The sequence below is a fragment of the Helobdella robusta genome, assembly GCF_000326865.2.
Source record: "Helobdella robusta unplaced genomic scaffold HELROscaffold_4, whole genome shotgun sequence".
NCBI lineage: Eukaryota > Metazoa > Annelida > Clitellata > Rhynchobdellida > Glossiphoniidae > Helobdella > Helobdella robusta.
Genome location: NW_008704902.1, coordinates 1,724,144 through 1,738,688, shown reverse-complemented (window position 1 = coordinate 1,738,688; position 14,545 = coordinate 1,724,144). Strand labels below are relative to the sequence as shown.

The 14,545-nt window shown below is 34.2% G+C and overlaps 1 protein-coding gene across 1 annotated transcript in view; it reads right to left on the bottom strand.

Moving 5' to 3' along the window:
* Positions 1-13,002, bottom strand: part of HELRODRAFT_106966 (hypothetical protein) — a gene marked incomplete at its 5' end in the record, with an annotated part of 38,084 nt that extends 25,082 nt beyond the window's left edge. The window contains 36 exons of the mRNA XM_009024480.1: positions 77-317; positions 487-643; positions 762-862; positions 935-1,217; positions 1,512-1,604; positions 1,772-1,879; positions 2,087-2,269; positions 2,535-2,700; positions 2,832-3,005; positions 3,254-3,420; positions 3,575-3,721; positions 3,814-4,134; positions 4,280-4,415; positions 4,616-4,749; positions 4,903-5,148; positions 5,388-5,501; positions 5,763-5,873; positions 6,018-6,090; positions 6,251-6,354; positions 6,612-6,727; positions 7,027-7,204; positions 7,482-7,637; positions 7,788-8,123; positions 8,505-8,639; positions 8,703-8,840; positions 9,010-9,216; positions 9,418-9,673; positions 9,907-9,998; positions 10,181-10,364; positions 10,556-10,725; positions 10,840-11,111; positions 11,297-11,483; positions 11,581-11,836; positions 12,212-12,385; positions 12,520-12,607; positions 12,792-13,002. Of these exons, the coding sequence (XP_009022728.1) occupies positions 77-317; positions 487-643; positions 762-862; positions 935-1,217; positions 1,512-1,604; positions 1,772-1,879; positions 2,087-2,269; positions 2,535-2,700; positions 2,832-3,005; positions 3,254-3,420; positions 3,575-3,721; positions 3,814-4,134; positions 4,280-4,415; positions 4,616-4,749; positions 4,903-5,148; positions 5,388-5,501; positions 5,763-5,873; positions 6,018-6,090; positions 6,251-6,354; positions 6,612-6,727; positions 7,027-7,204; positions 7,482-7,637; positions 7,788-8,123; positions 8,505-8,639; positions 8,703-8,840; positions 9,010-9,216; positions 9,418-9,673; positions 9,907-9,998; positions 10,181-10,364; positions 10,556-10,725; positions 10,840-11,111; positions 11,297-11,483; positions 11,581-11,836; positions 12,212-12,385; positions 12,520-12,607; positions 12,792-13,002 (6,215 nt within the window). The remainder of the gene's footprint in view (positions 1-76; positions 318-486; positions 644-761; positions 863-934; positions 1,218-1,511; positions 1,605-1,771; positions 1,880-2,086; positions 2,270-2,534; positions 2,701-2,831; positions 3,006-3,253; positions 3,421-3,574; positions 3,722-3,813; positions 4,135-4,279; positions 4,416-4,615; positions 4,750-4,902; positions 5,149-5,387; positions 5,502-5,762; positions 5,874-6,017; positions 6,091-6,250; positions 6,355-6,611; positions 6,728-7,026; positions 7,205-7,481; positions 7,638-7,787; positions 8,124-8,504; positions 8,640-8,702; positions 8,841-9,009; positions 9,217-9,417; positions 9,674-9,906; positions 9,999-10,180; positions 10,365-10,555; positions 10,726-10,839; positions 11,112-11,296; positions 11,484-11,580; positions 11,837-12,211; positions 12,386-12,519; positions 12,608-12,791) is intronic.
* Positions 13,003-14,545: the final 1,543 nt, after the last annotated feature.

Here is a 14,545-nt window from a genome sequence, read left to right as displayed (position 1 = left end):
ACTATTTTGTCATAAAATATTTGGCCTCATATCTGATGAATTATCAATTTTTAAAAACTATGTAAAAAACACAAACTTGAAAAATGGTACAATTTTCAAAGCCAATTTCTCAGCAGTTCTAAATCCTTGTGAGTACAACATGACTTGAGCAATGAGTTGCCTATCTGGCATGGTCATGGCCAGTGACCTGAAGAGTTTTTTGAGATTGTCTGGCAGGTTTGATCTGCCTGCGTATCCAGGATTCATGGTGATGAAGATGGCCATATCACTGTTAACTCGCACTTGCTTGCCAACCAGCTCCACTTGAATTTGGGCAGCTGTTCATTACAAGATATCATGTTGAATAAACATTGACAATTCGTGAATATCATTTGAATGCATGGAAAATGCAACAAAACAACTTAATAAGACACAGTGCAAATGACTTTTTTGGAATGCTTAAAATAATTAGAAACAAAATCAATCTTGTAGAAATGCAACTGCAACCTCCTTTTTCAGCAGCAGCATTTTCCTTGAGTGCCTCTTGAATAGTCTGAATTTGCTGAGAGACGGCCGACAACATTCTCTCTTCGAGACGGTTGAACTCATCGAAGCATCCCCACGCTCCCACTTGGCACAGCCCCACAAATATACGTCCCATGGCCTGGTTTTTTGACATGTTATGTTAATCATTGAGCTTAAAACATTGAGTGTGCGGTGAAATACGTTACAGTAGATACGCAATCAACTGATTGGTGAAGAACAAACAAAATAATAAAAACCTGGAAGTCAAAAGTTTCATCACAGTTGAAAACCAGCACAAATCTGCCAAGCTGGTTGCCGAGAGCCTTTACTGACTCTGTTTTACCCGTTCCTGCTGGGCCTGAATAACACAAAAAATATTATTAGACATATATATTCAACTGAAAAAAATGTCAATGAAAAAAATGCTTACCAAAGGGAGATCCACCAAGTCTTGCTTCGAGAGCTTGGGTCATGGTGAGATAACAACGATCAGTGAGGGGTGTTTGTACTAACTTCTCTTGCACTCCAAGATATTCAAATCCATAATTAAACTTGGCATTGGCCATGTGTATGCTGAGTTGTTGCAACACATCTGAATTCTTGGGATCAAAGTAGAATCTCATCTGAGAGAGCCATTCAAATGATTGAGGACTGGAAACTTTATTCTTCACAATCAGACGAGTTACGTCACGTTGATGCACCAGCTCTGTTATCTGCAGATTTATGACCCCGGAGAAATTTATTTCATGTATGTAATGAATAGGATAAGCATCTTAACACCTTTTCTCTATACAAAACCACATTTTGATACAAAGGAATGAGAATATTCAGTGTAAAACAGAAACCAATGTGCATTATAAAATGTTATGTCGCTTCAATTAAAGATCACATAAGTCGATGCCAAAACAAAAAAATGGTAACAACTCTTCAAACCAAAATTGACAAATATGACCAATGTATGTGTATATAACATAAGAAACGAATCTTCCACCAAATCACTTTCTTACCAAGTGTTCCAACTTCTTTCTTCTGACAGGTGGTTGTTCATGGAGGACAGAATCAGCCAAAACGTTCAAAGTTGCATCCATTATGTCAAGCACCTTGTCAACAATTTCAAATTAATTAAATATTTTAAATGAATTACGCAAAAGACAACAAAAGACAAAAGCCAGGTATTACAACTTATAACTTAGAGAAACGATAAAAAATTGACCTCATTCGCCAGAATCCATTTAGTAGAAAAATAAAAATGTGTAAATAAACTAACATCGGTAGTAGCAGTTTCGTGGCCTGGTGCCTTCTGTTCAATGGTTTGAAGTGCCTTCTCCATCATTTCTGACCAGGATATTTGAGCGGCCAACACAACAAGTTGAGCCTGCAACGATATCAATTGAACAACTCATTAAATAAAATAATATAGATCAACTAGTTCAAATATTAATTATTTATTAACCAGAATAATAGAATAAAAATTTAAAAAATACTCAATATATTAACTTTGAATTATCTGTACTTGCCTATCACACCATTATTTCAGCAATAGAGTTTTTCACCTTTAAAATAATTGAAAGACACAAATAACCTGATATTTATCAGCCCACAGCAGATATTTTTGTTGCTCAATGTTCTTCGACCTGAAATCTCCCATGTCCTGAACGGCCTGTGCCAGAAGACGTGCCAGACTCATGCGCATCTCCTGCTCAACCATCGTCAACCATTCATTTATTTTGCGATCTTTCAAGACAATAGGATTGAAGAATTTCATCTGTAAGTTTTTTTCATTATATTACATACAATTTATATTTTAATTGATCCGTTACTAATGTTCTGCCGACAGTGAAAATTGTTGTGAATATAAATTTGATAAGATTCATTTGTGAAGATATGTCTACAATGGAGGCAGAGTCAGCTGTGTAAGATTTCAACTTGTGTGATGAATAGTAAATGGGCAAATCATAAAATTCTCCTGTTTCTGACGCACACAAACAAACAGATTAATTATGAAGCTTTTCTGACGCACACAAACAAACCTCTTCCCCTTCCTTTGACGACAATCCAGTGATGGTCGTCTGCTCCTCATCAAGGATGATGGCATGCACACCAGCAAACATCTTCTTGAAATGCTTCTGCAGTCTGGTCACATTCTTACTGTTGCCGATAATTTCCAACAAATCTTCATCTCCAACAAAATAGAACCTGTTTGTGTGTCACAAATTTCTCAATTCAAAAATTAATCCAACCAAAAAAAACTCCTAATCATTAAATTGAATAATAGAAATGTAAAATATTCCGAGTTGCTTATTCATTTTTTGAAATTAAACAATAACCTTGGAAATGAAGATCTCTCTCTTTCAAGATATTCACCCAAAGCTTTCTGAATCTTGCTAAGGAGATCAGCCAATCTCTCCAACTGTTTCTGAACATTAGGAATGTTGAGCACATCCATGACTAGCGGTGACTTGGCAACTTTCTTCATGAGGGCCAAAAATTCGGTGCACACTCTGATGGTTGTTAATATAGTGAGTGATTTGTTAATAACAATAATATTATGGATGATTTGTTTAGTCGAAACAGAAATAAAGCTGGTTACAATCCCAGTTTAAAAAATGAAGCAGGACAAATTAAACCGAGTAGGATTGTACTTATAATTGGCAAATACAAAAGTATACGCCATCCACTTGTAACGTCCAAAAAATCATCTCAACAGTGAACAAAGATGATAAATACATTTGAATATCAAAATACCGACCCCTGGAATTTTGAAGTTTCGACTGGCAGCAGATGTTTGATGTCAGCTGAGCCAGTGAAAATACCTTCCAAGTAGACCCATCTTCTCTGAACATCAATCCAAACATCAAACAGTGCATTGATACGATTCAATTTGTCCTCCCATGACAATGCATCCTCTTCAAATTCCTGACAATAAACATCACGAGGTAAACACGGTGACAACAGAGTCAAATAAAATTCAACATTGATAGTAACGTAACTAAATTCAATCCCTCATTTGTGTTATGATGAAAAATAATCAAATAGTCATACATGAATAATGAATTGAGAGACAACAAACTTTATAATAAGGCGACAGTTTCATGGCAGCAACACTGTTGATGTGCTCCTTGACCTTAGTGAACAGATCATCCCAGCCTCTGATCAGACGACATTTGTTTTGGTAGTTTATCAGCTCCAGTTCATAAGTCTTCCATACCTCACTCACCTACTCAAATATAAATTTGTACATTATAATTTATCTTATTATTGTTGTTTATGTAATGAGCGTGTATAAAAAGGAATGCATCACGTTCAGACCTGCTTCAAAAACTCCTCAAGAGCCATCTCTCCTTGAGCCACAAGCAGTACATCTCTAATAATTGCCTCGTTTTTAAACAAATCAGCTTCCCACACATGACCAAGCGTAAGTTCAGATAGGACCCAGTTTACTCTCAACTTCTTCATTAGAGATTTCCAGTGTCGCTCCTTGACAGCTTCAGATTTAAGTTCAACGATGAGGACATTAACTTTGGTGTAAGAGGTGATGACTGATTTGAGGTATTCGTATGAGGGGTAGCTTCGCATGCGAGCTGGAAGTTCCTTCAACTTGTTCAACAAGTCATCCAGTGACTGACGGATCTGCAATGTTTATTCATTATTGTAAATTACATGAGTTAAGGTAAATTAAATTTAGGAACTTACTGAATACAATTTTTAATTGTATGAAATTCTTCACAAACAGTCCACAAAAAACTCATTGCGCGAATCTCCCGTAACAACCAACCTTTCTTGGTTGAATAGACAACCATGGCTTCTCTTTCATCTCATCAATTTCTTTCCAGATTGCAGACAATTCCACCCAAACACTTTTCAGATCTTGCAGTTCTTCAGCACCCACCATCATGCGCTGGTCACTGGCACTTATTTGGCCTGGATTTTCAGTTTTATTGAAATTTTTACACCCAATTGTATTTTGCTTTTATGTAACACATACTTTACAATAATTCAGGAACTTAATTATATAAAACAATTTTAAAAAAGCGTTACCGTCAATATCCCAAATAACGCATGGACAACAGCAATCAACTTTATATAACATGTGCATCGAATACGGAAACACAATAAAATACCTGGTTCAGAGAGTTCAAGAGCTTCCTTGGCTTTCACAATGTTGTCTCTCTCTTCCTTCAATCTTGAAAATTTACCTTCAAATATTGTCAGTGCTTTCAATGCTTCATCAGGTTTCACACTACCCTGTTTAGAAATTTTACAGCTAACATTGAATCATCACACGAAATTTGTGTGAACACCAAAGTTATATAAACGAATGTTCTGTCATAAACATCAAATTTAATGGCAAAATTAAAAATAACAAAACAGCAATGACATTAATTGCAATAAGTATACCTGGACAGGTTTATCATGTTCCCATTCATTGAGAAGATCTGAAGTTTTATTTTCAACGATTTTGTCCTCTGAAACAATTTTCATCTGAAGAGATGCAACTTGTGTTTGAATGGAAGAGTCCTTCCTCTTGAGGATGTCACTGAATGCCCCCCATTCTCCTTCTATGTTGTCACTGTACAGCCAAGTGTTCGGGAACTGGAACCTCTGTCGTTCAAGGATCCTCTGACCCTCCTTGTATGAATCCACCTGGTGAGTTATAATTATCATAATTGTTTGTTAACGTATTTTTATTGTTGAAAGTAACTATGGACACCAATAATGAGCACCTGAAAAACAATTCTAAATATTATAATATATTATATTATTAATGGTTACAAATAAGAAAACACATAACATTTAATAAATCAAGACAATTACAAAACCCAAACTGCGAACAACTCAAAAACAGGTAATGCACAACACAAGCAATGAGACAGTCAACCTACTTGTTTTTCCCATGATTTCACTTTCTTCTTGAGAGACTGAACGTAAGTGATGAATCCAACGGCTTCTGATGTGTTCGACGTTTCAATGGACTGCTGCTCCAAGTCTGTACGCGACTGTTGAGCAGATAGGAAGCAATGAAAATTGAATGCTGAACAAAATGAAAACAGCTATGAGATGAAAACTGTGATGTAATAAAAGCATTTTAACCAAGTGGAACTGTAATGGAGTGTACAGCAATTAAATAATTAACTTGACAAATAATTGACAAATAAAAAAGCGAAATGATAGATGTCAAATATTTGGTGGACAAATATAACGATGAACGCTGATTATTCAACGTTAACACAAAAGTAGAATAATAAAGAACATGCCACCTTTGATATCTGGCCAAAGAAGTCTTGCATCTCAGTTCCCAACATGTTTCCAAACTTTGAGAGCACCTCCTTGTGCCATGAATCATACTTGATGCTCACTTTTGACTGCACCTACAAGTTGTTAAAAAAAATAATAAAATGTAAAAAAGACCACTAAAATGTTCATTTTTATTATGAAACAATTTCAATGGATTGATAATATTAAGCATGCATTTATATTTATGTAGAACTATCATCCAGAAAAAAACAACATACTTTCCCAAAATCAATTTTAATAGGACCAAATTCTTTGGAGGTTTCAGATGTATCAAACGTTTTTCTTGACAACCTGAAATATAAAACACAACCCGTAAACATCTAATATCTATATTAAAAATCCATTGTTATATGCAATTACAACCATTCAACAAAAAGCAATAAACACACTGGTTGAGAATGAAATCGTAATAATTGTAACCAAAATAAATTTTAAAAATCCATAAAGTTACTTGATATCTTCAAGAGCTTTCATCCACTTGGGAATGTCAGAGCCCAACTTTCCATAAAGGAAGTCGGCTTGTAAGTCCCACAGAGCCTGATAATCCAGCCAGATCTGTCAACAAAAATGTAATATCAATCATTCTTACTCTGTATCATATCATCCACAAATTGTACCTCATCATAAAAATCACTTTAAGAACATTTGAAGAACATTTGAAGATCATTTGAAAAACATGAAGAACATTTTTCACAAAAAAAGATCAAGTTTTGTTAGATTACAAACAGATAAAAGTACATAAAAATATTTAAGAACAGTTAGAAAAATTTTCAAAAGTAAAGCACTCAATTGGGAAAATGTTAAAATCTAACATGGACATATGCATCCACATCCTTGATGATCTTTTCAATAGCATTGTAGGCCCCAACCACTGCATCCTGTCCTGATGGCAATTTGGCGAGCAAATTTTTGTAGTGTGTTTCTGAGGCTGATGCTGTGTTTAACCCAACCTGGTGTTATTTTGTTACGTTTTCATTAAAAGTAACAAAAAGTCAATATGATTATCCGACTTTCAATGAACTAACTTAGTGTAAACAAATGTATGTTTTCTCTCAAATCAACCATAGTCACTAGTAAATTTGACTGATTTTAAATAAAACACAACTTCAATCAACCATTCATTACCAACCAATCATCAAACAGTCTTTAATATTAATAAATTCAAGACCAAAAAACAACCAAACCACACAAAACAACCAGCCAAGCGACCAACAGAACAGGCCAAACCGCCAAGAGGCCAACACACCAACCAGCCAACCTGATATCTGGCATGAGTGATACGAGGCAAATTGACAACAATGGACTCCCACTGGAAGAGGTCACTCAAAATGTTCGACCTCGCCTCCTCAACCGGAGGACTCAAGTACATCACTTGATTGGTTATGCGCAGTTCATGCACAAATTGCTGTTGATTAGAAAAAAACAGGCAACTAATTAAATGAAATACATAAATAAATACGCAAACAAATTTTCTTTATTTCAAATTTACATAGATAGATAAAAAAGGTGAAAACGTTTTTACTAAATTGCAATTCCTAGCATTTTTTAACCACAAACAAGATAATAGAGAATAAAGAAATTGAACAACTTTTAAATATTGTGATGACTTCCTACTTACTCATATTAAAAACGGTCAAGTTAACGAAAGATTGTAAAATAGTTTGATTGAGGAAAGGACGGACCTTCAACTTGGGTTCTCCTCCAGCTTTGTAGGCTAGTTGAGTAGGAGCATCTGTATCCATGTTGTTATCCATGCCTTCTTCTTTAGATTCATTTTCTAACATTTGAGTCCATGCTTTCAAACCAGCTTCTAAACGAGCTGCAAGTCGTTGTTCAACCTGAGAAATTAAATTAATAACAAATAAATTTACTGAAAAAACTAACTACTTATTGCTCTAACAAATTACTTTTACAAATAAAGCAAAAACTTCAAAAAAACGAAAGCAACAAAATCTGGACATGGCAAAATGTTAACAAGCATAACAAACCTCCTGATCCAGTTTGGCAACCCACTGTGGCAAGTTGGAATATTGATTGAGACTGAGATCATCAACGTGTTTCTGTATCTTAGAGAGAACTTCAGTAAATGTTGCTTGACTGTATGCACAAGAATCCAATGCTTTCACTTCCAGATCGATTTGTTCAACGACAATCAACAGATCATCGACTTTCTCCTGAAACTGAAATGTCACCTCTGACATCCTCTGCACGAATGGATCGAGTTTGTATGATTCCCAAGCTAGACCTGCACCTTCAGTGATCATGAACTGAATGTCTCGCTTCATGCCAGCCACTAACAGTGATATGTTCGTCCTTTCATCAATCTGTTGGCAATAAATAAATCATTTTAGTTTTGAATCAGATATATTATAGATAGTTGTTAATTTTCGGGCAATTACTTTGATGTCGTAGTATTTTAAATTTGTCTATATGTATGAGTGATTTTGAGTGTCTATGATGTAAGAGTGTGCGCGACAAAAACAATTGGTAAACTTTGATAGATGCTGATATTTTTTAGTTTTAGTTTTTCTTTCTTTTCCTTTCTGTTTATATTGTTTTATATATATTTTGTTTCACAGTTATTTTTTTCTGCTTATGTATTCTATCATAGTTAAGGCACTAATACAAGTACATGTTTACTTTTTTGCTTGTGAATAATAATATTAATAATAATATAAAATATGTAGTAGTATATAACTTTAAACCTTTTCACATGATTTTTCGTATGAGTTGACACTTTCATGTAATGAGATGGCAAAAGGATATAGCTGATTAACAGTGTGTGCCTTGTTCACAATTGTCAATGGGATCCTGAATCCGAGCCATTTCAAATTACGAACCTTCATTAAATTTTAATTCAATTAAATTTATTGACTTAGGAACTCAAATGGCCATAACAAAACAACCTCTTTGGATAACGTGATGATGTCTGGAGCAAAGTTGACCTTAAGATGGAGAACGTTGGCTTTACCAGAAATTCTTGACCTTACATTTTCAATTGTGAAAATTCTACCAGATACTGGAATCTGCTTGTTAGTCACCTGTAAAACAGAGAATACAATTTTTTTTAATTAATGCAGTGACAATTTCTTTAATAACGTCAGCTTATATTTATATCCATGATGTTTCGCTCTACTTAAAGATTTGAAAGTTTTTCACAACCTAACCAAAAATTAATTAGAATGGCCACTTGAAAATACAAGCAATGACAACCTTGTTGACCCAATCATCAAAGAGTGGCTGTGTGTTGAGCTTCAATCTAAAACTGTCCCCATCAGATTTCAACTTTTGACCATCCACATAACTTTCCCATCCCTTTCCAAGAACATCTTCAACTCGATGCATGTAAGTGTTCAGCTGTCGTTCAATCTGGCGGGCCCAGATGATAGAGCCAGCTACTGGAGGCAGATCTCTGCTCTATTAAAATATTGAACAGAAACAGGCTAGCAATTAATAAAGCTGTAACAAGATGTCAAATCAAACAATGCAAAATAATTAACATTGAACAAGGCTCACTAAAAATGAAAAGTAAATTGGTAACTTCATCAACGTTACAAAAGTTAACATTTTAAAACACATTAAAGGATAGTTACTAAACTTATCAATCATCAATCTTACCTGACTCATGGAACAGGACTTGCTGTGAGGGTATCCTGTTTTGAACATCTCATGCAAAGATTCAATGTCATCCTTCACCCTTTGAATCAGTTGTGTCTGGTACTCTCTGATGGCACCTCTGATGTGTGGACGCACGAACAGGGCATTAAAGCGAGAGAATATGCGAAACATTTCCAAGGCATTTTTAGCCGTAGCTAGTTGTCCCTTCAATCGAGTTGTTATGCGACTCTCCACTCTGTCTATGCGCTCATTGTATCTGTATGTCATGATTGTTCTCTTTATCTTTAACATTATTTCATTTGATTATAAATTTTCATTTTAAAACTTATTGTTTTGGGCCAACAGTGCTGTAACTTAAAATATTGACACACTAAAATCTTTGAGGCCACAACAATGAACAACTATCAAAAACTGGAAGAATAAACCATGAGTAGCTCAGATTCACAAGTATCAATTAATGTCTAGCAAAACTTATGTAAGTTGACCAACCTTTTGTTAGCAGCCTCCCAAGCAAGAGTGCCCTCTGCTGACACATCCAAGCAATCCACACCCTTAACATTGTCATATGCCAGGTTCACTTCCTAATAGTTATTGTTGATACTAATGTTTAAATTTCTAAAGTTGTTAGACGTTCTATTAAGCTATAGATTGAACAAACAAATATTGCTTTAAATTGTAATTATTTCAGAGTAAATTAAATGACATGGACTTGTCTCCCCTTTCATTCAATAATCCAAATTTGAATAAAAAAAGCCATGCTAACCTCCATAGAGTTGAAGTCTGCTCCATCAAACAATGCCTGCTGGTCAGGTGAATGTTGTTGTTGTTCTTGCGGTTGTTGCTGCTGAGGTTGTTGCTGAGGCTGTTGCTGTGGTTGTTGTGGTGAAGTGCTAGGTCTCAACACTCTGAAAATCACTTGCCTCAACTGTTCATGCTGTCTTCTGAACCTAATAAATGGATCATTTGTTTTTTTTTTATAATTCCATCCCGTCAATCCCTTCAGATTATATTTCACAGGATTAAACAAAGATAACTTTGAATGAACTGTAATTTTAATATATATTTTTTAATGTTACAAACCAATAAGTAACATTGAAAAATTAAAATGAACGAATACAAATATGAAGAGCAGACTAACTTTCTAATTTGCTCCAATCTTGTCTGAAGCTTCTTGTGTGTGAGATTGATCTTCCAGACCATCTTCATGTTGTCTTCCTTCTTCTTCTTTGCCAGCTCTCTCAACTGATTCTGAAGTTTCTCATACTCATCATCCCACGTTTGGAAGATCTCAAAACACGCTCCCATCACCTGAAATATAACAGCAATAAATACAAGTAAAATTTAAAATATTTAAAATTCTAAGGCAAAAACTGTTAACAAAACACACCAACGCCCTAAAATCAATAAAATTTCAAATTAAACCTTTTCAAAATCATCAAACATGACATGCATGAATCTTCTGGTGCCCAGGACTTTGAGCATCTGTGCACTGAGATCTTTTGAGATGGCTTCAACAAGCCTGAGGCACCTCATGATGGGATATTTCGTGTTTCGAATCTTCTTCAAATGATTGAAAATGTTGACAAGTGCAAGTTTGATTCGATCCAGTTCTGTTGCAGAAAGAAGGTCAGACAATGGAAAGTCCTTCATGAGAGGATTGTAATCATTCACTGTCGCCATTGCCTGCTTCAATCCTTTCAATTATATTTAAACACTTAATTATTATTAATTATCAGCATTTTAATGCAACCCCCCTACATATAAATATTCAAATCTCATGTGACATGTTCTGCTAGTTTGCAATGACACACAAGCCAGCCAGAACTCATCCATTCTGGTACCCTTGATTAATATTAAATACAAAATTCAATTAATTCACCTGTATCATTATCAAAACCAACAGTGGCATGAAATCTCTTCCCTGCTTTCAAAATATCCAATGTCAAGGACACTTCAATGCTTTCCCTCATTTCCTGGATCTTGAGAAGAGCACGTTCAAGGTTCAACCAGAAGCTGATCTCCTGGAGGGAAGTTCCAGAAGATGCATCTCTGTCTATCTTGGTCACCTGGAAACAAATACTAGTTGAAATATAAAATCATTCGATGGTATTTTCCATATTGTCTGGATAAACATAAAATGACTACAAATTAACAAGAACAAACTTTTCTTATTTCGTTTGTCCACTTGTTGACACAGCTATGGAGCTGGTTCAAAAACTGTGCATCTTCTGTTTTATCTCCAAAGTCAGACACTTTGGGTTTTCTTTTTTCTTCAGCACACTTTTTGATGACCTGTGCAACGTAAGGATGAACCGTCAACGTGATCTCAGGAATATCAATGTTCTGCTGCAGATGCAACAATCCCAACTCCAGTTCCTCAATCTTCTTCTCAACAGAGGGTGCCATTTTATCTCCATCTCTGTAGATTAGGAAAAATTATCAAAAAAAGGATGAACAGTTCATTGAACAATAATTCTTGGCTAATATAATTCAACTCTCTAAAATAAATTAATCTAAAAAGTTGGCATTAAAATCAAAATATCAATATGCAGAAACAATTAGAGATAAATTCAACTTCATATCAAACAGATGTTATCAAAAAATCAATGCATGAATCACTATAACATCTGTCAGCTACTTGCTTCAAACCACCCCACTTCATCAACACAGCACAAGCAAAGCAATGCTAGTTCGAATCTAATCTATTGCAGGTAGATTTTATGTGATGCAACTGAAAATAATAGCATCAAATTGAAAAATACATTTCTAACATTGAAAACAAAAATTATCATACCTATCTGCTTTGCCCGATGCTCTAATAAATGATTTGAAATATGGTGCCACAGCCCCACTGATGTACGAATGAAGAGTTTCATAAGGGGATCCCTCACTAAAAGTCATCAATCTAACCTGGGAGGCAAAGCTCTTATCTGCCTCCACTATTGGCGTCTTTTTCAATATAACCACACTGGAAACATTAAAAATGAAAGGCAAGCATTAATAAACAAACAGAATAATTAACAGTTGTTATGTTGAGACATATAAAATAAATAATTTATTCTGAAAAATCATATAATTAGCACAAAACACATAGCAAGACACCTGCTAGTTTTAGGATGAGTATATCTGACTTCAATTGTAATGCTGTAGGTGTAATTTTCTTTTTCATCACCTTCACCAGTGACTGCCTCTCCTTCATCTTTTTTTGTATTTAAAAAGTAAAATACAATAAAAACAAAAGCAGATTTTGTGAACAATGTTTTTTAAATGCGGCCTTAAAATTAAATGACTTTTTTATCTAAAATATAAAAAATAATAAACAGAAGAAAATCATTTGTAATTTAATTTAATATCATTATTTATTACAAGCAAACCTTTTGTAACAGCAGCCTTTTGCACAAAAAGAGCTGGTATCTGCGGGTCTCCAAGAAACTTTTTGATACTTTCAGTAGCGTTGACATCTTTGAGAGCGCTGTTGAAGTTCTCCGGATTGTCGTCAGATTCTTCCAAGAGAACCGGCACAAACTTTCCCAAAAAACTGACAAACCCAGACACTTCAGCGACGGCTGCCGACGGGGTGGCCATCATGGATGAATCACCCTCCGCAGCCATGCTTTCAGTTTAAAAAGATTCTCTTCTTTTACAACGATAATTGTTTAATTAATAAATTTAAATAAACTCTTTCTGACAAACAGACAAAAAACGCGAAACAAGAGTCAAACGAGCGTCTGACCCACCAACAGGAATGAAAAATATGTTTACATTTACATTGCAGATTATTTTGACCAATTGCGTTTAAGAAGGCCGCATAAATTATGTTAAAAATTGTTTCTTTCTAATACAAATGCAGCGTGCGAAGTGGGTTGCATCTCATCATATCATGGGTAAGAATCAACGAGATAAAAAAATCAAGCTCAAAAATAAAAAAATGAAGATTATAATAATTAAACATATATTTACACATATGAGTATACATATATATTTATATTTATATATTTATTTATACATATATATATATTTATTTATATATATTAAAATTATAGATAGATATATATATATATATATTGAAATTATAGATATATATATATATATATATATATATATATATAAAGATATATATATATATATATATATATATATATATTAAAATCGAAAAATGAAATTGAAACTAGAGTCCAACCAGTTTGGACTGCAACGGCCCATACGGACGGGCCGTTGCAGTCCAAACTGCAACGGCCCGCATCCACAGAGTTCACCACGTCCGCAACCGCCCGCATCCGCAGAGTTAATTATTTATTTTATTTTTATTTATTTTTTTCTATTTTACTTTACATTTCATGTTTAAACATTTTTCTTCCTCCGATTTTTGTTTATTTATTTACTTATTCGTTTAATTTTCTGCCTTGCATCTGTCAGATCATTATTTTTAAAGAATAAAAAAAAAGTCCGCATCCGAACTGTTCATTATCCGTATCCACATCTCATCCGCGAAAAGGCAACCTAAACAAGCTTTTGAGGATAAATATTTGTGCATGATGCATGTATGTCGGAGGCGGGCAAACTTTAAATTTTCATGATGAACTTTGAAAATTCTATTTTCAATAAATTGAACGATTTCTTCATATAGGGTGGTTATATATATATATATACATATATATTTAAAGTTATATATATATATATATATATATATATATAAGAATTATTGTTATATAAGAAAGAGTGTAAAATATTATGATTATATATGTACTTATGCTATATCAATTATCATCTCTCATATCTTGATCTTATTTCTTATAGCTTATATATCTTATAACTTATGTCCCATGCAGAAACCACCCTATATGAAGAAACGTGGGGTTAATATGCATGGCTATAACATTATCAATGGAATTTACCTGAAGCAAAAACAGCATCATACTGCGAACATCTATTGCATCATTATTGAAGTCTCACATTCGTTATATTGTATCATAGATGTCTCGATGTATTAATAATAACAGCCTAGACACCTATGTATTTTATGTAGCTAAGGGAGCAGCAGATAAGTATTGATTGTGGGTATGGCGCAAATACTTCCAAATTGACGTACAGATGTAATTTCCTTTACATAATTCAATGTTGCTCTTGT